Raw genomic sequence first — 21,551 nt, 5'->3', positions numbered from 1 at the left:
TTGGTTGAGAAGTCAGAGCTACCTACTCCTGACCATGAACTCTGTGGCATCCTTGTCCCCACCTCGGTGCCCACGGCGTAACCTGACATGCTCCTTTGAGCCCTCGTATCCTTGCTACCCCCATAGCCCTTCCAGATCTCCAGGGCCCCCCCAGTGGCCAGTAATGCTCTTCAGATCCCCTTTAGTCCTCATTTACAGCAGTTTCACTCGCCTTCATGCATGCCGCAAACCCGTGCTTTTCCCCCAATTTTCCCCTGCCCCTGGAATCTCTCACCCACACATTCTCCTCACACTTCATACACAAGCCTTCCCCAAACATCCCATCCCCCGATACAATTCAACAAAACTCCCATATCCTTTAGATGCCAAGAAGAAGCACTTGCTATGTGCGAGGCAGTATTTGAAACCCCTCATGGGTAAATGACTTAATTGTCTCCCACAGTCAGCCTCTAGGTAGCTGTGTGTACCATTTCCACTTTACAAGTGAGGAAACGGAAGCACAGAAAGGTTAAGCAACTTGCCTGAGCTCACACAGCGAACAAAAGTCTTCAACAATTCCCCAGAAAATACCTGGGTCACTCAGTAGTAATACGCTCCACTCCACTGCACCCAAATACCCCAGCACAAAGACATCTGTCCCAAATTCACCATGCACGTGCCCCTCCAGTGCCTGAAATTTATCCCAGGCTATGCCAGTGACACAACAAGGAGTAACATCTATTGAACCACTGCTGAATGCCAGATGGCGTTCCAAGCACTTTACATTTATTTATTCACTCAGTCCTTACAACACCCCTGGGAGGGGTTGACTGTTATCATTCGCGTTTTATAGATGAGGAAACTGAGGCACCGAGAAATAACTTGCTCAAGTTCACACCGCCAGAAAAATGTCAAAGCCAAGATTTTAATTCCCCGCAGGCAACCCATATACCCCGATAATATCCAAACACCCCCTGATCATCGAAGCACCCCCTCTGTCCCTCCCTCTCAAGTCTCCCCATCCTGGGCATATGCCTCTCTCCTTCCCACGAATTTCTCACACAAATCCCAGCTCTGTGTGGTGTCTCTCTCATCCACCACATTCTTCTTGAGCTGCCTAATGGCCCTCTTGTCCTCACAGCATCGTGCAACTCTGTACTCCTTCTCCCCCACTCCTGTGTATGCCCCCACCTCGCTCTGCACCCCGATCCCCCCTCCTCCAAATCCGCTGAAAGCTCCACAGGACCCTAACCCACCCCCCATCAGCCCTCACTTCCGCAAGCCCTCATCGCACCCCACGGGGCCCTCCCTCCACCTCCCATATTGCCCTCACACACCCCACATCCTCTTTCCCAAAGTGTCTTCCATTGATTTCTGTGACCTCCTGGGCCAGGCCACCTCCTCTCAGGCCACCTCTCCCCCTCCTTTGCCCTCCTCCCTCCCACATCCTCTCGAGCCTCTGTGCAGAACCTCCACTGTGTCCCCTACAGCATCCTAGGTTTCCTCCATACTCCCCAGTCCCCCCGCTTCCATTCTCATCCATGGAAGCCTCCTCCTACTTTTACATCCTCAATTCACTTCATCACACACCCTTCCTTCCGCCTCCTTTTACTTGCAGCTGCATTTCATTTACATTCCCTGCATCCTCTGTCTGTGCTCTCCCTAAACTGCCTAAATCCCCACCCCCAAATTCTCTTCACATTTCCTGCATTGCCTCCTTACCCCATTTCTCCGCACACTCTACACCCGCTCTATGCTCTGGTGTTCCCCATTTCCCCCCACTTCAGTGTCCCCCCGCCGCCGTTCCATTCTCATCCTGTCACCCTCCTACCCAGACCCTCTAACCCCACCCCTGCCCTAGTGTTCGCTACCCACGCAGCACCCCATTCATGCTCCGTACTGCTGACTACCTGCCCTGCAGGAGCGCGCACAATGCTCTCCCCCAAGCCATCCCTCGGCGACCCTGAGCGGCCTCTGGAGCTCAGCGGCCAGCTCTTGTTCACCAGATCCCACACACAGAGACTGCAGCAGCATCGACTCCCTCCACCCCCACCCTGAAGGTCCCTCTCACACACCCAGCATCCCACAGCCCAGAGCCTGCTGCTGTACATAGCGCCCCCCTCTGGTACTCAGCCCCTCCCCGCGTACCCATCTCCACCGGCCTCTCCAGGGCCTGCACACAGGCCCCCACGCGGGGAAGCCAGCCCCCTCCCATGCTGAGAAGCGGCACACACAGGCAGATGCAGCTCCCGGTGCAGAAGCTCAGCCGTGTCTCAGCACACGTGCCCCACACAGGCATAGACCCTCAGGGGGCAGGGAGAGGAGCGCATGGGGATGGAGACACACGGAGTCACTGGTGAAGGGGGGGAGCTGTCGGGGAGAGGACAGGCCTGGCAAAGGAGGGTGGGTGTTGGGAAACATAGCCGCAGTCCCTGGGACAGACCCCCCCCCCAAACACACACAAACACACACGAGTCCCTAGACAGCCTCGCTATCGCTCCAAGTCACACACAGTGACAGACGCCGTCAAACAGGGACACCTAGATAGACACAGTTGGGGGGTGGGCTGGGAGCCCACCATCTCTCCATCCCTCTCTCTCTCTCTCTCTCTCTCATACACACACACACACACACACACACACACACACACAGGGCTGCAGGCAGGCACACACGCACGCACACCAACACAGCCACAGGGACACACGCACAGTCTCACAGTGACACGCAGCGGAAAAAGAGGAGGGGAGGGGAGGGGAGGCCGGGGGCGGGATGCGTGTGTGATGGGGGGGGAATGACTGTGAATGGGAGAGAGGGGTATGAATGGGGGGACTTGCCAACTCCTTGAAGGGGTGTGGGGATACAGGAATCAGAGAAACGCGGGCCTGGGGTGTAGGTGCCTGAGCGGAGGGCTCCAGAATGGGGGCGCTAAGGGTGGCAGAAAGGACAAGTGGGGCCCGAAACCCGGAGTGGAGTCCGTTTGGAGGGCCTCCCTTGGAGGGAGGTCTTGGAGGAAGAGCTGAAGGGGGCCTGGAAGGGCCTGCGAGGGGCCTGGAGAGTGTGTGTGTGTGTTTGTGTGTGTGTGTGTGTGTGTTGCGGGGTGCTCGGGGAGAGAGGCCCAGGGAGGGGGATGAGAAAAAGAAGGGTAGAGACAAGGGGGCCGGAAAGGCTTTAGTGCTGAGAGAAGGTTAGAGGAGAAGGGCGGAGGGGGAGGCTTAGGGGCGGGGGAGGAGTCCCAGGGATGGGGGATTAGCGGCTGGGGGAGGGTCGTCACAGCGGGCTGGGGCCTCCTGGTCGGGCCGCGGAGAAAAGGGGCGGCGCGCTCCGTTACCTGTAGATATACCAGACGCTGCGCCGCCGGGGCCCCAGGGCCGGCCAGCTGGAGGAGAGCGCGGGGGGCGGCTGCGGCAGGGAGCCCCCACCGGGGCGGCCCCCGAGACCCCCGGCGCCGCCGCCCGCAGACAAAGCCATCGCCGCCGCGGCCCCGGCCCCGGGCCCGGTCCCGGTGCCGGCCGCCCCCGCCGCCGCCGCCGCCGCCGCGTCCCCGTCCCCGCTCGGCCGAACCCCCGTGTCCGGGCCCCCAGGCCCCGCCTCATGCTGACCCGCGCCGAGAGGGGGGAGGGGGAGGGGGCGCGCACCCTCCCGCGGGAGGGAGGGCAGGGCCGGGGGCTCACATGCCGGGGGGCGCGGGGGCGCGGGGCGCGGGGTCGGGCCGCGGCGGGAGCGAGAGGACCGCGGACGGCGCCGGCTTCAGCACCGCGGACAGCTCCGGAGGCGGGCGGCGGGCGCGAGGCTTAACCCCTTGCCGTCCTGCGCCGGGCGGTGGAGGGGGCCGGGCAGGGGGGAGGGGAACGTGGGGGCCCCCTTGGCGGGAGAAGGGGGAGGGGCGAGGCGCGGGGGGGAGGAGAAGGGGGAGGCACTTCCGGTCTGGCCCTCCCCCTTAACCCTCCCCCCTCCAGAGCCCTCCCGCGCAGGTGCAGAGCGAGGGAGAGGGGGGAGAGGGACGCACAACATCACACAAGATGCCTCGCAACCGCGTGCAGGGACGCGCGGACCAAGCCCCACTTCCCAAGCAGGGACAACACGGTGAGGGAGACTCCAGGAGGGGACACACAGCCCCCCACCGCAGACAGACACACAGTGCACCCCAACACAGTCTGGAAGGGCCGGAAAGGGAAGGCCAGGACGTTCAGACTGGGCGCCAGAGCAGTGAGAGACACCCCTCCCCCCAAAGAAGTCCAGGCGGAGGGACATCCACAGTCCACGGCTCACACGAGAGCCGCAGACCCCCAGGGAGAGGAGAGAGGACAGCACAGGCTAGGAGGACTGTACAGCTCCAGCTGGGACGCGGGGTCACAACACAGGCCAGGGCACCCCAGACAGGGGGGCGGAGAGCAGGGGGGGAGGCAGGAGAAGGAGAAGCTCAGACGCGCCGCAAACACAGCAGCACAAGCCAGCGAGCACAAGGAGTGGAGGAGAGGGAAGAAAATGCACTTGACGAGACAGAGCTAGAGAGAGGAGAAGGAAGTAGCTGAGGGCAAGAGGGACCACCCCCATCCAGCTGTAGAGCAAGCGACCCCCAAACCGAAGCCAAGAGGAGATCCAGAGAGACACTGACAGAGACAAGAAGCAGAGGCTGATGGGAGACTCCGGGTGGGGTGGGGACCTCGATACTCACCCAGTGCCCAGAGCCGGAGACGTGCCAGGCGAACACGCACAATGGTCAAGCGCCTCGGACACTTGGGGCGCAGGGTGGGACCCCAGTCCCGCCCTCTCTTCTCATATTGTCATTTCTCCCTCCCCCGCAACATCCATCCCCACTGGCCAGAACACAGACACATAGGTTTGGACACATTTAATGGAAGGATGCTATGAACAAGGAGACCCTTCCCTGGATTAGGGGGAGCGGTGGGGGAGGGGAGGATTCATCTTTCAGATGCCCAGTTACGACCATCCCTCCCCCACAGCCTTGCCCTTCTGGAAGCTCAAGCCCTGGAGTCCTCCCCTCTTCTGCCCTCCCCTCCCCCAACACCCCAGGTCCTGAATTCCAGATCAGACAGGTGCAAATGCATGCACACGACTTTATCTGTTAATGCGCACACACAGTGACATGCATGAAGAGGGACAGGCATGTGCAGAGAGCCACCTGTCCACATGTGGTAAGCAGGACATCGCTGGAAACACTGGCCCTCATTCTCAGACACACAGATTCAGGGAAATGTGCAGAGCCAGCTGCACGATTAGCCACAATCGTGCCCCCATAAATGACAGCCACAAACGCGCCCATCTATACAGAGCAGGACAGACCCTCTCGCTGTCACGGGCATATGTGCAAGGCTAGACATCTAGGGGCCTCCAGCCACACATGCACACAGACACGTGTCATGCACACCTACAGAGACACACGGGCAAGAACACACTTGGGGAATCCGTACAAGGATGCCCGTCTGTGTAAGACGTTCACTCACAGGGAAACTTCAGCTCTGGCGGTGCACACACACATCCATACAACCCCCAGGCACCCCTTCCTTCCCATTCCTAACCCCATCCCCTCCCTTCCCCTCCCCTCTCACCTCCCTGGGCCAATCCCATCCATCAAGCTTCAGAAGCAAGTCAGCCAGCAGCCAGGGAGGGGAAAGGTGTCAGTGTGCCTTCTCCCCGCCCCCACCCCGCCTGGCCCAGCTCTGCCCACCCCCCTCCCTACGCCAGCACAGGACGCATACACTTCTGCTGCACAGAGACGTGGCACATGAAGGAGACCGGAGCCTCCAGCCAGCCACACACATGAGCTCCCTAGCCCCCCAGGCATCCCCACCTTGCCCCGATCCATTTCATTGGTCTCTGGCTACACCAGAGCTGGGCAGTCTCAGTGGCTGCCAAGGACGGTTTGGGATTGGGCTATGTAGTCTGAAGCTAAGTCTGCCTTCCCCCACCCCTGGATCGAACTTTAGAGGGAACAGATGAGAAAGGGGGCTTAGAGGCGGTGGAACTATTTAAAACGTGGAGTGTAAGGGAGTTGGGGTTGGGGGGGAGCCCGAGGGTGTAAGGACATTTACCTTGGGGCATCAAAGCTGTCGTAGGAGCCCACAGTATAATGCCGGAATAGTCTCTTTGCCTTGTCACTTCGGCTTTCTGCAGGGGGACAAAGGATGACCTTGGACCTTCACTCTGGAAACCATGGGCCCACCCCCTGGGGTCCTGGCCCAAGCCTTCCTATCTACCTCCCAGCACCCCACCCCCATCAGGAGGGGGAAGGGAAGGGACATGAGAACCTAGAGTAAATCGGGGACAATTGGGGGTTCCTCGTTACCTTGCTTTGCCTCCTGGGAGCGGTTGGCCACCTCTTCCAGGCAGTCAGAGGGGAACCAGCCGATGCGACCTTTGACCTGGCCTTCCCAGAAGCCTCCTTCCCCGATGCTAAGCACTAGATGGGGAGCAGGGACATAGAAACATTTCTCATTTCTGTGCTGCCCACACCCCCACCCGCTCCCAACACTTGATTCACAGCCTTTCCAGAACTCTCAGGACCTAGCACAGAACCTGGCCCAAGGGCATCCTTAATAAATGTCCAAGGAAGGGGCAAGGGGGAAGGGGGAGATACAAATCATGTCGCTTCTGCATACTAGCTTCCCGGACCCAGTGGGGACATCAAAATGGCACTGGGGCAAAGGGCTGTGTCCCATGACGTGATCCTTGGAGGTTAGGGACACGCCCACAACTGGTTCTCATCTCCCCTGGTGACCAGTCACAACTCAGTCATTCCAAAATTTCCCTAAACCCTCCTCGGCTCCTAGGTCAAGTTCTACACCCCCATCACTGCCCCTGCCGCCTCCTGCAGTCTCCTTGCCACTTAATCTTTTGTCATCTGTTCCCAGACCCTTCCTTGCATTTCTCTTTGCTTCCCCTGGCTCTAGAAGGGACAGTAGAATCACCTCTTTCCTTCTCTCCACCGCTCGTTACTGGAGGCCACTTCCTGCCACCCTCACCCCTTAACCATCAAGCACACATTGACCGACAGCAAAGATGGGCAGCAGGGGCAGCTAATGTTTATCCAGCTCTCGCTCGGGGCCAGGACCCTAAGTGTGGGGGGGAACACTTTCATTCACCCCATTTTACTGGTGGAGAAACTGAGGCTCAGAGAGCTGAGGTCAACTGCTCAAGGTTCTGCAGCTTGCAGTCGACAGAGCCTGGATTTGAACACGGCGCTGTTTCCAGAGCAGACATTTTCAGTCATTCATGTTTTGCTACCTCTCTGTTCCAGCACTTTGCTGCTGCTCTTTCTATGATGATGAGGGCGACAGTAACAAGCCCAAAGTCATCCATCTCTCCAGCATCTTTCACAGCTCTGTTCCCACTCGGCCCTTCACATCCTTTGCTCACTTCATCCTTACACCTACCTGGTAGGTAACAACTGATTTCCCATTTCAAAGATGAACCTGAAGCTAGAGCAGAACAATCTCTTGCCCAGGGATGGCTCAAGCCACGCTAGGATTGGGGCTGGGGCCATCTGACGCTTTTACCTGCACAAAACACCTCCTCTGAGAGGGTCTGGGGAAACCAAATGGAGGAGATGCTCAAGGTCATGGAAGAGACCAGGAGATGTGTGTCAAGGCGTCTGGGTTCTTGGCTAGCTCTGCCACGTCTGGCTGGGTGGTCTTGGAATCAATCATTTGTTCACTGAACAAATACGTATTTAGTTAGTGCCAGTCAGCTAGGAACTGGGTGGGGCTGTTGGACACACTAAATGTGGTTCCTGCCCTCACGGAGCTTCCAGACTGGCAGTCATTAGAGGTATAACTCTCCAAGTGACCCCATGATTGGAAATTGAGGTCAACGCTTGAGGGACAAAGGAAAGGGTATTTGGAGAAAGGCCAGATGGGAGTATATAAATCCGACGGCAAAGGGGGACCACGAAGGTGTCTCAGAGGATGTGACATATAGGCTGAGACCTGAAGGATGCTAGGAGTGGAGGAGGCAATGAGAGGAAGGAAAGGTTTTCCAGGCAGAAGCAACAGCATGTGCAAAGGGTTCGTTGTGGAAAAGGACTTGGGGGACTTCCCTGGTGGCGCAGTGGTTGACAGTCCGCCTGCCAATGCAGAGGACACGGTTTCGAGCCCTGGTCTGGGATGATCCCACATGCCTCGGAGCAGCTAAGCCCGTGCACCACAACTACTGAGCCTGTGCTCTAGAGCCCGCGAGCCACAACTACTGAGGCTGCACGCCACAACTACTGAAGCCCGCGCACCTAGAGCTCATACTCCGCAACAAGAGAGGCCACCGCAGTGAGAAGCCCGCGCACCTCAGCGAAGAGTGTCCCCCGCTCGCTGCAACTAGAGAAAGCCTGTGTGCAGCAACAAAGACCCAACACAGCCAAAAATAAATAATAAATAAAATAAATAAACTGAAAAAAAAAAAAAAAAGGACTTGGGGCATCTGAGGAATGGAGAGGAGGATGTGGTCCCTGGAACCCTGTGGGTGAAAGAAAGAGTAGGAAGACGTGAGGTTGGTGGGCGGGCAGAGGAGGGGTTCGCAGGCCAGGCTAAGGCGCTAGGCTTTGGTCCTGAGAGCAGAGGGAAGCTGCTACCTCGTCGGGCTGTGGCAAAGCTCAGTGATGTTGTGGATGTGGCGGTGCTTTGAGGCAATTAAGCATCTTTTAATGAATGGAAAGGATATGAAAACAGGGAAGTGCACAGAATTGCTGGGCTTGACATTCAGAAAGACACATGGAAGATACAGCCCATGGCCCTCTGCCTGTGCGAAGGTCCCTCACACTTGGCCTCAGCTTCCCTTTCTTCTTTTGCATCCTTCAAAGCACAGACCTGACCCCACGCCCAGACCCACCCCCCCACACACAAACATACACACCCATACACTCGCACCCCAGGCTCGGTGCCTCCAGAGGCACTGCCCCTGCCCCCCCACAGTTAACTCGGGCATTTGGTCATTCATCCATTCATCCCTTCACTCAGCAGGTGTGCATTGAGGCTTCCTGTGCGCTGGGTCACTAAACTGGGCCCTGGTGACCCAGCCCCTGGTGACATGTGACCTTGTCTTCAGGAACTCAGGCGATAGGGAGACAGACTACAAAAGAGATGCAATGACACAACCTGCCTGATACTCTGATCCCTGCATATGCTTCAAGGCCCACTTAAAACTCTGTCTCCTTTGGGAGGACACCCCCCTCCCCCAGCTTCCTCGGTGCCCAGGGTCTCTCTCTTCTAAGTGCCCGTAGTGGGGGTCGCTTGTGGTAATGACAGCTGGCGCTCATTATGTGAGAATCATTGTTCTAAGGGCTTTACAAGAACTGACTCTAATCCTCCCACTGTACAGACAAGGAAACTGAGGCCCAGAGAAGTCACTCACCTGAGGTCGCCCCGCTAAGAAGTGGTGGAGCTGGGACTTGAACCCGATCAGCCTGGCTCTCAACCACTACGCTACCTGTCTCCTCTGCAAGCCTAGAATCGGGCAAAGAATTGCTTCCCCATCTCGAACTACTTCCCCATTAACTGCTGCAGGGCACTTCCTGTCTCCACAGCACCATTCTGTCCAAGAACATGCGTCCACGGCCCTGCGAGGGGTGAAGTCTGCACTTGGGGGATACTGGCATGGTTTTACAGATGAAGACAGGAAAACCGAAGAGAGGCAAACCCCCATGACAGCAGTCTCTATTTAGGGAGCCCTCAGCAGGGACCGGGCTTCACACACTGGCTGTCTCATCAGAGCACGGGGAGGTAGGCACCACCCCGTGTCTCAGGTGAGAACTCCTGGCAGAGGCAGGAGGTAGAGTCAAGGCGGTGTGGCCTTACTCTCCAAACACGATAGCGGGAAAGACCCTGGGCTCAGCTTGGGGACCTCAGGCAAGTCATTTCACCCACGTGAGGCTCTGCTCCTTCAACTGTACGATGGGCTCCTGACAGCTGCCTGGAAGGGCGATCGTGAGCGAGAGGGGACCTCGCAGGGGAAGCGCTCCGGCCGTGCCCGCCGGCGTCAGCTTCCCACAAACGCTCATCGCCCCTCTCTTGCCTGGACACCGCCTCCTGATGGCCTCATCCCAGCTACGCTCTACGTTCCTCCGAGGCGGAAGGGGCATCTAGGTGTCTCTGAGGTCTCCGGCGTTCACTGGACATTCTAGGTGCTGGAGACCTGCTTGTCAGTGACCCTTCCTGAAGGCTTAGTTCGCCTGCCTGCCCCGTGTCCACAGCCCCGCCGGGCGCTGGCCCTTTACCTTTGATCTTCTCGCCCTTGCTTAGGGAGATCTCCCCCTCGGCTTGGGCCTGGTAGGACTTCACAGCCATGAAGGAACGTCCGGGGACCGCTGAGTAGAGCTTCCGGCGTCTCCCGCGGCTGCCCAGGGAGCCCCCGGGGCCCCCGGAGCCCCCGGTGCCCCCAGCTGGCCCTTCCCGGGGTGTCCCGCTGGAGCTGCATACACAGAGGGTGTGAGAGGCAGGGGAGAGTGGAGGGAGGGGGCACCTCTGGGAGAACAGGGGTCCTTGGGTCGGGGGCAGATGGAGCATCAGAGCGGGAGGGGGTCTGAGTGCCTCTTCCAGCTCTGGCGTCCCCAGGGAAAGAGGGCACCTGAGGGGTCCAGCCTGGCTCCAGCCCTCCTTCCTGCCTCCTGGCTTCTGGCTCTGTCCGCCCCCCCACGGTCCTGCATGCCCTGCCTGATGCAGCTTCCTGAAGCTGAGCTCTGACTGTGTCATCCCTGGCTCACGAGCCTTCAGCGACTCCCGGCTTCCTCCTGGGTTGAGTCCAACTCCTCTGCCTGCCATCCCTGACCCGCCATGATCTCCCTCCCGTCCACGTCCTCAGGACAGGCTGGCAAGCCACAGCACCCTCTTCCCGTCCTCCTCTAGCCAGCCTGGCCTCTTTACCCCAGGATGCCCCCTGCCCACCCTCCCCACCTCTGGTCTCATCTCCAAGCTTGGAAACCCCTCCCTGACCCCCTCGCCCACCCCCTCTCTGTTTGGCTTCCTCTCACCTTGCCCCGTCTTTCTGTCTGTCCAACATGTCTTTTGGGCACCTCCCGCCCAGGCCCATGGAGCAGGTGCTCAGCTAAACGCTGGTGCGCTTGGACTTGGGTGCAAGACTGTGGCTCACGGTGCCCTCACTGCCTCAAGGGTTAGGAGAGGGGTCTGGTAGTCTGGGGCTGGGACCAGTGAGGTGGGTGGATGGGGGACCAGCCATGTGTGGGACAGGAGGGAAGCAGCTGGGATGGCCCGGGGTGGGGTGCGGAGCTGTGGCTCTGACGAGGGGATCTGGCTGGGATGGGGTCTGTGGGAGCAGGGCTGAGCCCTCCCCTACCTGGGCCGTCCACGGGGCTGCCTCTTGGCCTCCTCGGGGTGCCTCCCTCGGGATGGGGAGCGGGCCCGGGCGCCCCGGGGGCTGCTGGCACTTCGGAGGGTCCCACTGCTGAGCTTGGTGCTGGGGGCCGAGGGCTGCGGCTGGCCCTGGGGCCCTGAGGCAGGGCCGGGGGCCCCGGCGGACGAGGTCCCCGGGGCGGCAAACACCATCCAGTCAGGCAGGGCCATGCTGGTGTCGCTGTTGGCCCGCAGCAGCGCGGGGGGCACCGTCAGCCCCACGCCGGGGGGTCCCCGTCGCCGGGCTGCGTACTTGGGGGACTCCTGGAAGGGCACTGAGGGGGCATGGCGGCAGGAGGGCAGAGGGAGGCAGAGGCAGGTGGGGAGGGCATACGGGCGAGAGACGGTGGGGGGGAAGCGTGAGGGGAGAAAGACAGAGATAAGAAAGAGTGGGGTGCCTGGAACCCCACCCCTGCCACTGCTCAGGTGTATTTGATCCCATCCTGGCCCCCACATCAGGTTCGCTGACTCCCCAATCCCACCACGCACCCCCCCAGGCCTACAGCTTCTCCCCTTAGCTCACTCACCCACGTCCTGTTCTCGATGGTTTCGGATCAGCTCCCCAAGTTCAAAATTCCCAGCAATCACTGCCACCTGGCGGGAGGGGGTACAGGGATCCCAGGGAGGAGAGAGAAAGAGACAGAGAGAGAGAGGAAACAGGAAACACTGTGAGGTCCGCGGCCAGCTGTCCCCCCAAACCTTCACCCCAGTAATTTCGTCCTTCCTCCTCTCGCAGACCAAGTGCCTCCCTCCCAGCACCCCAAAGTCTCCCACCTTCCTTACCCCCTCTGTGTTCTTCATGCCCCCTCCCAACCAGCCCCGACAGCCCCAGACCTGGAAGGGGGTCTGGCCGCTGTTATTCTTCACATCCTTGTCAGCTCCTCGGTAGAGGAGTATCCTAGCACACGTCTCCTGATGGTCAGTGGCACAGGGTGAAAGGGAAAAAAAAAAAAACACACCGTTAAGGTCACCATGAGTGGACACAGACACTGTGCTGAGAACTTCCAGAACCATCTGATGGAAACCCGTCCCGCCCCGGGCAGCAGCCACTTGCCCTTTAAATGTGGCCAGTCCAAACTGAGAGGTGCCGTGCATACGAAATACACGCCGGACTTCAAGGACTTGGCATGAAGAACGTCATTTAAACATCTCTAATATGTTTTTTCCATTTTTTAAAAAAGTCCTTATTGAATTTGTTACACTATTGCTTCTGTTTTATGTTTTGGTTCCTTGGTCACAAGGCGTGTGGGGTCTTAGCTCCCAGACCGGGGATCGAACCCGCACCCCCTGCATTGGAAGGTGAAGTCTCAACCACTGGACCGCCAGGGACGTCCCTCCAAAAATTTTTATGCTGACTACACATTGAAAGGATAATAGTTTGGATACACGGGGTTAAATAAAATATGCTACTAACATTAATGTCACCTGTGGGTTTTTTCCTTTTTTTAAAAGTGGCTCCTGAGACGTTTAAAATTACGCGTGTGACTCAGGTTATAGCCTATCGGACAGCGCTAACCTAAACCAGGGGTTTTCTTTATTATTATTTTATGGAAGTATAGTTGATTTACTGTGTTGTGTTAATTACTGCTGTACAGAAAAGTGATTCAGTTCAGTTACACACACACACACACACACACACACACATATCCTTTTTTTTAAAATTATTCTTTTCCATTCTAGTTTATCATAGGAGATTGACTATAGTTCTCTGTGCTATACAGTAAGACCTTGTCGTGTATCCCTTTTATATATAGCAGTTTGCATCTGCTAACCCCAACCTCCCAATCAGGGGTTTTCATCTTCAGTGGTATTCAGGGCCCAGACAAGTCTTTGTAGCGGGGGTGTTGGTGGTGTGTGTCATCCTGCACATTGTAGGGCTTTGAGCAGCATCCCTGGGCTCCACCACTAGATGCCAGGAGCACTCCCCTCCCCAGTCGTGACAACCAAGGATGTCTGCAGACATTGCCAAATGTCCCCTGGGAGGCAGAAGCATCCAGTTTGAGAGCCACCAATTCAAACCTCTTGGAGGGCTTACTATGTTGCATGTCTGGTGCTCAGCACTTTCGAGGAGGTAGCCACCGAAGGGCCCAACAATTCCAAGAGATGGAAATTATTGTCCCCATTTTACAGATGAGGAAACTAAGGTTTCAAAAGGAGCTCAAGGTCAGGTGGCTGGTGACGATCAGCACTCGGATTTGAACCCAGCTTTTTCTGACTCCCAAGCCTTTGCTCTAATCACACACTCTGCTAGACGCAGAAGGAAGGGGGCAGTGGGGCCAGGGTCGGGCAGTGGGGGAAGGGATGTCAATCACAACATGTCATTCTCTCTCACGCTTTGGGTCAGACACAATGTCTTTGCCCTGGCCTAGGAGGCCCCTGCTGATCTGCCTGCCCTGCCCCTCTACCCCCCCAGCCTCACCAACTTCATCTTCTACCACTTTTCCCTGCTCCCCATGCTCCAGCCACACTGGCCTCCTTCCTCTGACAAGCACACTCCTGCCCCAGGGCCTTTGCACCTGCTGCTTCCTCTGCTTGGAATTCTCTGCCCCTAGATCTCTGTACAGCTCACTTTCTCACTTTCCCACTTGATTCATGTTTTTGCTCAGATGCCACTTCTTCAGAAAAGGTCCCTCTGACTATCCTGTTGAAAATAACCCCTTGTCCAGTTTCCGGCTTTATTTTAATTTACATGATACCTGCTATGTGCCGGGCATTCTTCTAAGCCAGAATTAACTCATCTTCCTCATAACACTGCCTCCCTGAAATTATATTTCTATTTTATTCGTCTCTAGCATCTCTCCTCCACTACAATGTCCGTTTCAGAGAGGCATGGTTTTGCCTGTGGCACCCACCACCTGGCATAGTGCTTGGCCCGTAAGAGCTGTTCGATAAACACTTGCTGGATGAGGGGACGTCCTCTCCCTTCATCTTGGCCTGGCCAAACGCAACCTGGCCCCCAGCTCAGCTCCACTCCAGATCCCCAAGATGCTAATTTAACCAGAATTCACAAAACACCTGCTTGGTCTCACCCTCTTCACGTGACAAACCCATCAAGGATGCTCCTACAGGACAGGCTCAGAGAGGGCAAATCCATGGCCAAGGTCACACAGCCAGTCAGTGGGGCAGCTAGGACTCAAACCAAGCCTTCTAATCTTAGTGCTCATCTATCTCCTGTGAAAGCACAACTCCGATTGCCCAAGTCCAGTGGCCCTCCGATGGGACAGCAAAGTTAGCCTGGTTCGTTTTCTGGATGTGTTTGTGAGTGTGTGTGTCCATGTGTGCACATGCTGTCTCCCCAGCTGGACTGTAAATTAGTGCCATGTGTGTTTCTGCATATCTGCCAGCCCCCACTGCCACCTTGCCTAGCACAGGCCCAGAGCACCTCTTTCAGCTTAACCGGCAATTCACTACACTCCTAGAGAACCTCACATTTACTGGTGCGCTAGCACTTATCTCACTGTATTGCAACTATTTGTTTCCACATCTGCCTCTTCACCAGACTGCGAACTCCCCCCACCCTCCCGAGGACAGGCGCCGTGCGGTGTCTGATGCATCTCACAAGCGGGCACACAGTAGGCGCTCAGGAAATGTGCATGGAAAGGATGAGGATGGAGGATGTGGCGTTGAGTCACTCAAAATTCAGTTCGTTCAAGTCATTCATTCATTCGTGGAGTCGTTCAATCTATCTCGAAGCAAATACCTGCTGAATGTTCTGAGTTGGGTGCTGTGCGTGGTCTTGGGGGAAATCAAGGCATCTGATCCATCATTCATTCAATCATTCATTCACTCACTCATTCATTCAACAAAGAGACATCTAAGCCTACTCTATGCTGGGGCCTTGGGACAGAGCGATTGATCAGACTTAGGCCCTACCCCCTGAGGAGCTCGCAGCCTGGGTATGGGCCTGATCTTCACCACCAGAGGCTAGACGGGCATGCCAGGAGGCCAGAGGGGCAGAGAGTGAGAAAATCTTTCAGACCCAGCTCTGGGCCTTGGGAAGCTTAAAGTCTGGGAGGGAAGACAAGGGGAGAGAAAGTAGGAAAAGAACTTGCGTTTGTCAGGCATCTATTTGCTAAGCACCAGGCCGAGAGCAAGCAAAACATTCACACCCTTGATCCTTTGCAAGGTAGGTGTTACTGACCCATTTCACAGATGACAAAGGAGAAGCACAAGGCGGGGAACTGGCTGGCTCATCCGACCCACTTAGAGTAACTGTTCCCTCTGTATAACTACGTACATGCTACATTTCCCCTATTCCGATTACTGGTATGGTTTCTGTCTCCTGACCTGATCCTGACTGATAACGGCAATGATAATGATAATAATAATTATTATTTTTATAGCTGCCTTCTAGGGGGTGAGCACTTAATACACATGACCTTTCATCCCCTTCAATCAGCTGACGTTATTCCCGTTTCCGAGAGCGGGACGGAACCTCAGAGAGGGGACGGGACTTGTTTGGGGCATCCTGGCCTGCGCACAGGCTACTGAGTCAGAAAATCCGGACACGAGGCCCGTGTCAGGGAGTAGGGGAGACAGATGCACTGGCGGGGGGTGGGGGCGGGGAAGTGACGGCAATCTGACAAACTCTGAGTTCTCCCTCTGCGGGCGCAGACTGCTTGCTGCCACAAGGCGGCACGTGGCTACCTGCCACGTCCTGGCACTGCAAGTTCTGACGAGGCAGAAGGGACTGGGGCTGTTCTGGAAGACTTCCTGGAGGAGGGGGAAGAGGCTGATGGATCAGCCACAGCATGCCAGGCCCTGGCCTCCGAAGTCCTTGCAGCAACCGTCTAAGGGCAGGGAGCCTTGGGAAGCAGGTGGGGAGACTGAGACACCGGAGGGGAGGCTGACCTGCCCAGGATCACCTGGTGCACAGGTGGCAAAGTGACCGGGGTCAGCAGGCTAAGAGCCTCGGCTCTTGCCAACCCAACTGGCCACTACCTCACAGCTGGAGTGGGTACGCGAGACCCCCCCACCCCCCGCCAGTTCTTTACTGTTCACCTCCACTCACAACTCCTGAACTGCGGACTGTCCACCCAGCCCTGAATTGCTACAACTTGCGACACACTCTTGTCCCCTTCAGGGGTTGTGGTTCGGCCTTTCCCCTGTCCCCTGCAGTGGGTGATGCTCCCCTGGCAGCTGGAGACCCATTAGAAATAGGACCCTCAGGGATTAACATATACACGCTACTATATGTAAAACAGGTCATCAACAAGGACCTACGGTATGGTACAGGAGCTCTACTCGATATTCTGTAATAACCTATATGGGAGAAGAACTTGAAAAAGAAGGGATGCATGTCTACGGATAACTGAATCACTTTGCTGTACACCTGAAACTAACACAACATTGAATGTCTGCTCTACTCCGATATAAAATAGAAATTAAAAATTAAAGCAATAGGACCCTTGGAGTTTCTTGCACTTCCAGGAGCAATCCCGACTCTCTCCCCTCTGTTTTTCTGGCACAGGCTACGCCCTCTGGCTGGAACACCCTTTCTGCCCTCTTCTACTTGGCCAACTCATCATCTTAGCACTGATGGCACGTCCTCCAGAGAGCCACCTTCACCCCAGCCCCAAGGCCAAGCCCAGCTGTGGGCTCCCACAGGGACCTGGATTCCCGGTGACCGCCCTCTGAACACTCGGGATCATAACGGCAGGGTGTGTCCCTTGATGGAGGGGCTGCCTGTCTTAATCACTACTGTGTCCTCAGCACCCAGGTCTGAGCCTGACACAGGGAAGGTGTTCAGGAAACATCTGCTGAATGAACGAATGAAATAGTGAAAGAACAGAGGGCGCAGGGAGGCTGGGAGGCTGGAGTCGGGAGGAGGGCCCGGGGCGGGCGCTGCAGGGCAGACCTTATTGTAGAGGGCGCAGATGTGCAGGGCCGTGTTCCCCGAGGCGTTCTGGGCTCCAGGCTCAGCCCCATAGAAGAGCAGGTGTTCCAGGTGCTGAGAATGGCCCCTCTGGCAGGCCTGGAGAGGATTGGGAGTGGAGGAGGCTGGAACAGACCCACCTGGCCATGGCATCTGTCTGTCTCCTTCACCTCGAGGTCAGGAAGCTGTACATCCACCTCCCCTTCTCCTTTCAACCCCCATTCCTGCTTAGGAACTCACTCCGCCAGCTTTGCAAGTCCTTCCAAGGCCCAGGGCTCTGGGCTGGCTCCTCGGGAGGGTCGAGAGGCCATCCCCACTCATCTCAGGGATCGAGGTTTCCAGGTCCCACGCCATCCCCTTTAGGGTCCCGGTTTTGACGCCCTCATCTTTTCCTCTTTGGGGACCACGCTACTCCCACCCCTCCCCTCTGTGAGGACCCCAGCATCTGGAGCCCTAGCTCCTTGGACCGGGGTCCCTGATCCCTGACCCCCTCAGGGTCCAGCAAACCACCCATGCAGCCCCCAGCCCCTCCTGGCCGAGTCGGGAGCACCTGGTGGATCTCCTGCCAGCCATTCTCATCAGCTATGCCCAGCTGGGCCCTGTTGTACAGGAGCAGCTCACAGCAGCGGGGGTCGCCCCCCACCATAGCCGTATGGAACAGAGGAGTCAGCCCCCGGCGGTCCTTGTAGTTGGGGGAGCCCCCAAGATCCAGGAGCGCCTAGGAAGGGAAAAAAGAGGACAGTCAGGCACGTACTGGCTCATGCAGAAGGGCCAGTGGGGAGGGGAGTCCTGGGTAACCCACACTGGCCAATACCAGAGCTGGTTGTGCCATGATGCCCTTGAGCGACCTTGATACTGGCCCTTCCCCTCTCAGAGCCTCTCGTCCCTGTGAACTATGAAGGGATTGGGAAGATGCCTCCAGAGGACCCTCCCACTCTGAAATCCTGCCCAACCTTCCCCCATGGGCAACGACGTTCGGTGAGCCACTGAAGGAGCCTAATGCCTCAGTGCCCACCTACTCGATAGGCTGGTTTGGGGGACAAATGAGAGAACGGAGTCTGGGTGCAGGATGGTCCCTGGCTGGGTGGGAGGTGTAATTAGGACCGGGATCCTGAGGACGAGGCACAGAAGGAAGTCTGGGAGGGGGCAAGCTTGGGTTAAAGCCACTTGGGCCAGCCTCGCAGGGGCTGGGGGCTCGGGGGCAGGGAGCGGGCCCACTCAAGTAACAGCTCTGGGCCTGGAAGGCTGGCAGCATCAAGCACGTTAGGAAAGCCCTGTGTGAGGAGAGTCTGCGGTGGCACTGTCCAACAGAACATGCGCAACGTCTGTGGTGACGGCAACAGCCTACAACCGCACGATCCAGTATGGCAGCCGCGTGTGGGTTACTGAGTGCTTGCATGTGGCTAGTAAGCCTGAGAAACGCAAGTTGTAATTTTAGTGCATTTGAATCCATTGACATCTACACAGCCCCACGTGGTTGGTGGCTGCTGGACTGGACAGCGCAGGCCTGCGGGGTAGGGGTGGGGTGCGGGCAGGTGCGGCGTCTGGGGGAGGGGTGTACATAAAGAGGGTCTGTCGATTCCAGGGCTGTAAGGCAGACCTCTGTGGCTGGTGTTTAGGGATCTTCAAGAAAGGGGTGGAGAAAGCAGAAGAGGCTCCGTTAAGCTGGAGCATCTATGAATCCTGGTGTTTATCGAGAGCTCTGGGGGCGGTCTAGCCTGACCTGTGTATGAAGAGGGATCGAGTGCCCTTGGGTGGGGGGAAAATAAGCCCGTTTTAAAATTAGACTGGGCGAGCTGACTCCGTGTATGTATTTTGAGGGTCTACGAGGTTCGTCAATTTGGGAAGGCACATTCTAGATGCTGCACTGGAGGAGGGGGCTGTGAGAGAAGGGGGTGTGTTTGGGGGGTGAGCTCCTAGGTTGGGAAGGGTAGATGGAGGGGCTGAGGGCCAGTGTCTGGAGGAGACAGATGAAGGGGCTGTGTCTGCAGGGTGTGTATGGAGGAGGGTCTGTATCTGGGGGCACAGCAGGGAGCTCACTCTGCATTTTAAAGGCTACCAGGAGAGTCTACAGGTCAGGGAGACAGAGGTAGGTGTTGGTGTAGAGCTGGGTCAGAGGGAATGGAGAAGTTCTGGGTGTCAGGAAATTAACATGATCTACCTGCGTGTAGGGCAAGGGTCCACGTGACCATCAACTACAGCTGATCATGAGCCCTGAGCTGGGGCGGGTGGGCACTCCTGGAGGTCCCAGGAGGGTATCAGATTCAGTCAGAGGAGTAGCAATGGAGGAGAGGTGGAGGAAGGGTCTGGGTCAATTGGCCCAATGCAGTCTGGGCGAGAAACATGGTAATTTGGGGGTGCCTCTGAGCTCTGGGGAGGGTCCCGGGAGGATCTGGCACCTCACCGTGAGAGCGAGGCAGTGACGGGCACACGCGGCCTTGTGTAGCGCTGTCATGCCATCCCGGGCCCGGAAGTCGATGTGGGCCCCGCCCAGGCACAGGGTTCGAATCACCTCTACAGAGCCTTCTGTCTGGGCAGCCAGCGTCAGGGGGGTCTCTGGTGGGGGCGGACGGGAAAGGCCGGTCACATGCAACCCCTAGGCCTTGTTCTTAACTCTCCAGCCCTCCCAAAGTGCCCGGCCCCCACCCTACCTCCTGAATCCGAGTCATGATAATTGGGGTCCAGCCCCTTGTCCAGCAGCCGTGCCACCTTATCGGATGTCCCGAGCTGTACGTACTCCAGGAACTTCTTCAACCCCGTCTGAGGCATAGACAAGAGAAGACAGGCCGGTCAGGAAGGAAGGGAGCAAAGCTGGGTTCTGGAGCAGTGCTGTCCAGTGGAAATACACAGGAAGCCACACATGTCATTGAAAAGTCCCTAGTAGTCGCCATTTTCTTTTTTTAAAAAAGGAAGGGGAACTTTCAATTACATTCAAATTCACTTTAATGACCTATCTCTCTCTTTTTTTTTTTTTTTTTGCGGTATGGTGGAGCCTCTCCCGCTGTGGAGCACAGGCTTCGGACACACAGGCCCAGCGGCCATGGCCCATGCGCGCAGCTGCTCCGCGGCATGTGGGATCCTCCCGGACCAGAGCACGAACCCGTGTCCCCTGCATCGGCAGGCGGACTCTCAACCACTGCGCCACCAGGGAAGCCCCTGACCTATCTCTTTTTAATCTACTATATCTACAATATTACCGTGTCAACAGGTAATCCACATGAAATTTATTAATGAGATATTTTACTTTTGGGAGTACTGAGTCTTCCAAATCCAGTGTGTATTTCACACTCACAGCGAGGCTCAGTTCGGACCTGCCACACTGCAGGTACCCAGGGGGCCGTATGTGTCTGGAAGCACCTGCAGTGGATGGTACAGGTCTGGACGGATGGAATATTTTGGGGAGGACAGAGACAAATGCATGGTGGAGTGGGGATGGGGATGAGAAGATGCCTGGGAGCTTTCTTCCCAAGTGTCAAGGATCCTTCACTTCACTTCTGACCAAAGCAGCCCCCTGGCTTCTTCCCAGCTTTTGGGGGACCAGAGGAGATGCAGGGGACATACAGTCTGAGGACTGGAGGGCAAGGAAGCAGGAGGATAAACGTGGCTGGGGAGGAAAGCATCGTTGGATCTGGTAGAGATTTAGGCTCTGGGATTGTGGGAACTGCAGGGTGTCTATGAAACAGTCCCTAGGCAGAGGGATGCTAGATGTCAGAGTCACAGGCCAAGGAAGGGGGGCCCTGAGTGGATATAGGGAACCTAGGAGATGAGAGGGGAGAATCCAAAGATGAAGAAGGTGGGACCGTGGTGGAAATGGTGTGAGCCTGAGCAGAGGCACAAGGAGGAAAGAGAGAAGATAAAAAAGGCTGTGATAGGGTTAGCAGGGGCCCTTGGGGTTGTCCCAAATGTGACACAGCATCCCAAGTTAAGTGGGGCACCCTGGCAGAGGCAGAGAAGGCTTGGAGGGCTGTTGGGAAGAGATAGGAGAGAAAATGGTTGGGCAGGGAGCTCCAGGTGGGAGAGCAAGTGTCAGCAGGGTTCTCTCACCTTCGTGTGCAACTTGGCCAGCTGCTTCTCATCCAGGTTGGTCTGTTTGTAAACTCGGGTCTTGTATCGGAACTGAGGCCAGGGGTGGGGTAAAGGGAGAGACAGAGACTCAAAATCAGGGGTCTGGACCCCCTTCTGAGCCAGGAGTCAACTCTGGGTCAGGGTGGAAACAGCCCCAGAGCCTTGGCTGGGTGGGCAGAGCGGCGGTGCTAGGCCACTAGGGGCATGTGGACTGCAACCCCTAGGGAGTCTGGACCCCATGGGGAAGGTTCTAGAATACCTACTGTAATTGGGCATCC

The 21,551-nt window shown here is 57.0% G+C and overlaps 1 protein-coding gene across 1 annotated transcript in view; it reads right to left on the bottom strand.

Annotated features, from left to right (window-relative positions):
• The window catches only part of SHANK1 (SH3 and multiple ankyrin repeat domains 1), a 45,029-nt gene that overhangs the window by 20,892 nt on the left and 2,586 nt on the right, over positions 1-21,551 (bottom strand). The window contains exons 3-13 of the mRNA XM_089902208.1: positions 21,253-21,324; positions 19,860-19,968; positions 19,613-19,764; positions 17,759-17,926; positions 17,191-17,307; positions 12,168-12,245; positions 11,861-11,927; positions 11,278-11,608; positions 10,202-10,395; positions 6,287-6,400; positions 6,033-6,108 (exon numbers count right to left, since the gene is read on the bottom strand). Of these exons, the coding sequence (XP_089758334.1) occupies positions 6,033-6,108; positions 6,287-6,400; positions 10,202-10,395; positions 11,278-11,608; positions 11,861-11,927; positions 12,168-12,245; positions 17,191-17,307; positions 17,759-17,926; positions 19,613-19,764; positions 19,860-19,968; positions 21,253-21,324 (1,478 nt within the window). The remainder of the gene's footprint in view (positions 1-6,032; positions 6,109-6,286; positions 6,401-10,201; positions 10,396-11,277; positions 11,609-11,860; positions 11,928-12,167; positions 12,246-17,190; positions 17,308-17,758; positions 17,927-19,612; positions 19,765-19,859; positions 19,969-21,252; positions 21,325-21,551) is intronic.

Source organism: Delphinapterus leucas, chromosome 20, assembly GCF_059928025.1.
Source record: "Delphinapterus leucas isolate spDelLeu-1000000601 "Yukka" chromosome 20, BTC_Dleu_Yukka2, whole genome shotgun sequence".
Classification (NCBI taxonomy): Eukaryota; Metazoa; Chordata; class Mammalia; order Artiodactyla; family Monodontidae; genus Delphinapterus; species Delphinapterus leucas.
Note: the sequence above shows the minus strand (reverse complement) of the source record. Positions and strands in the feature narration are given on the sequence as shown.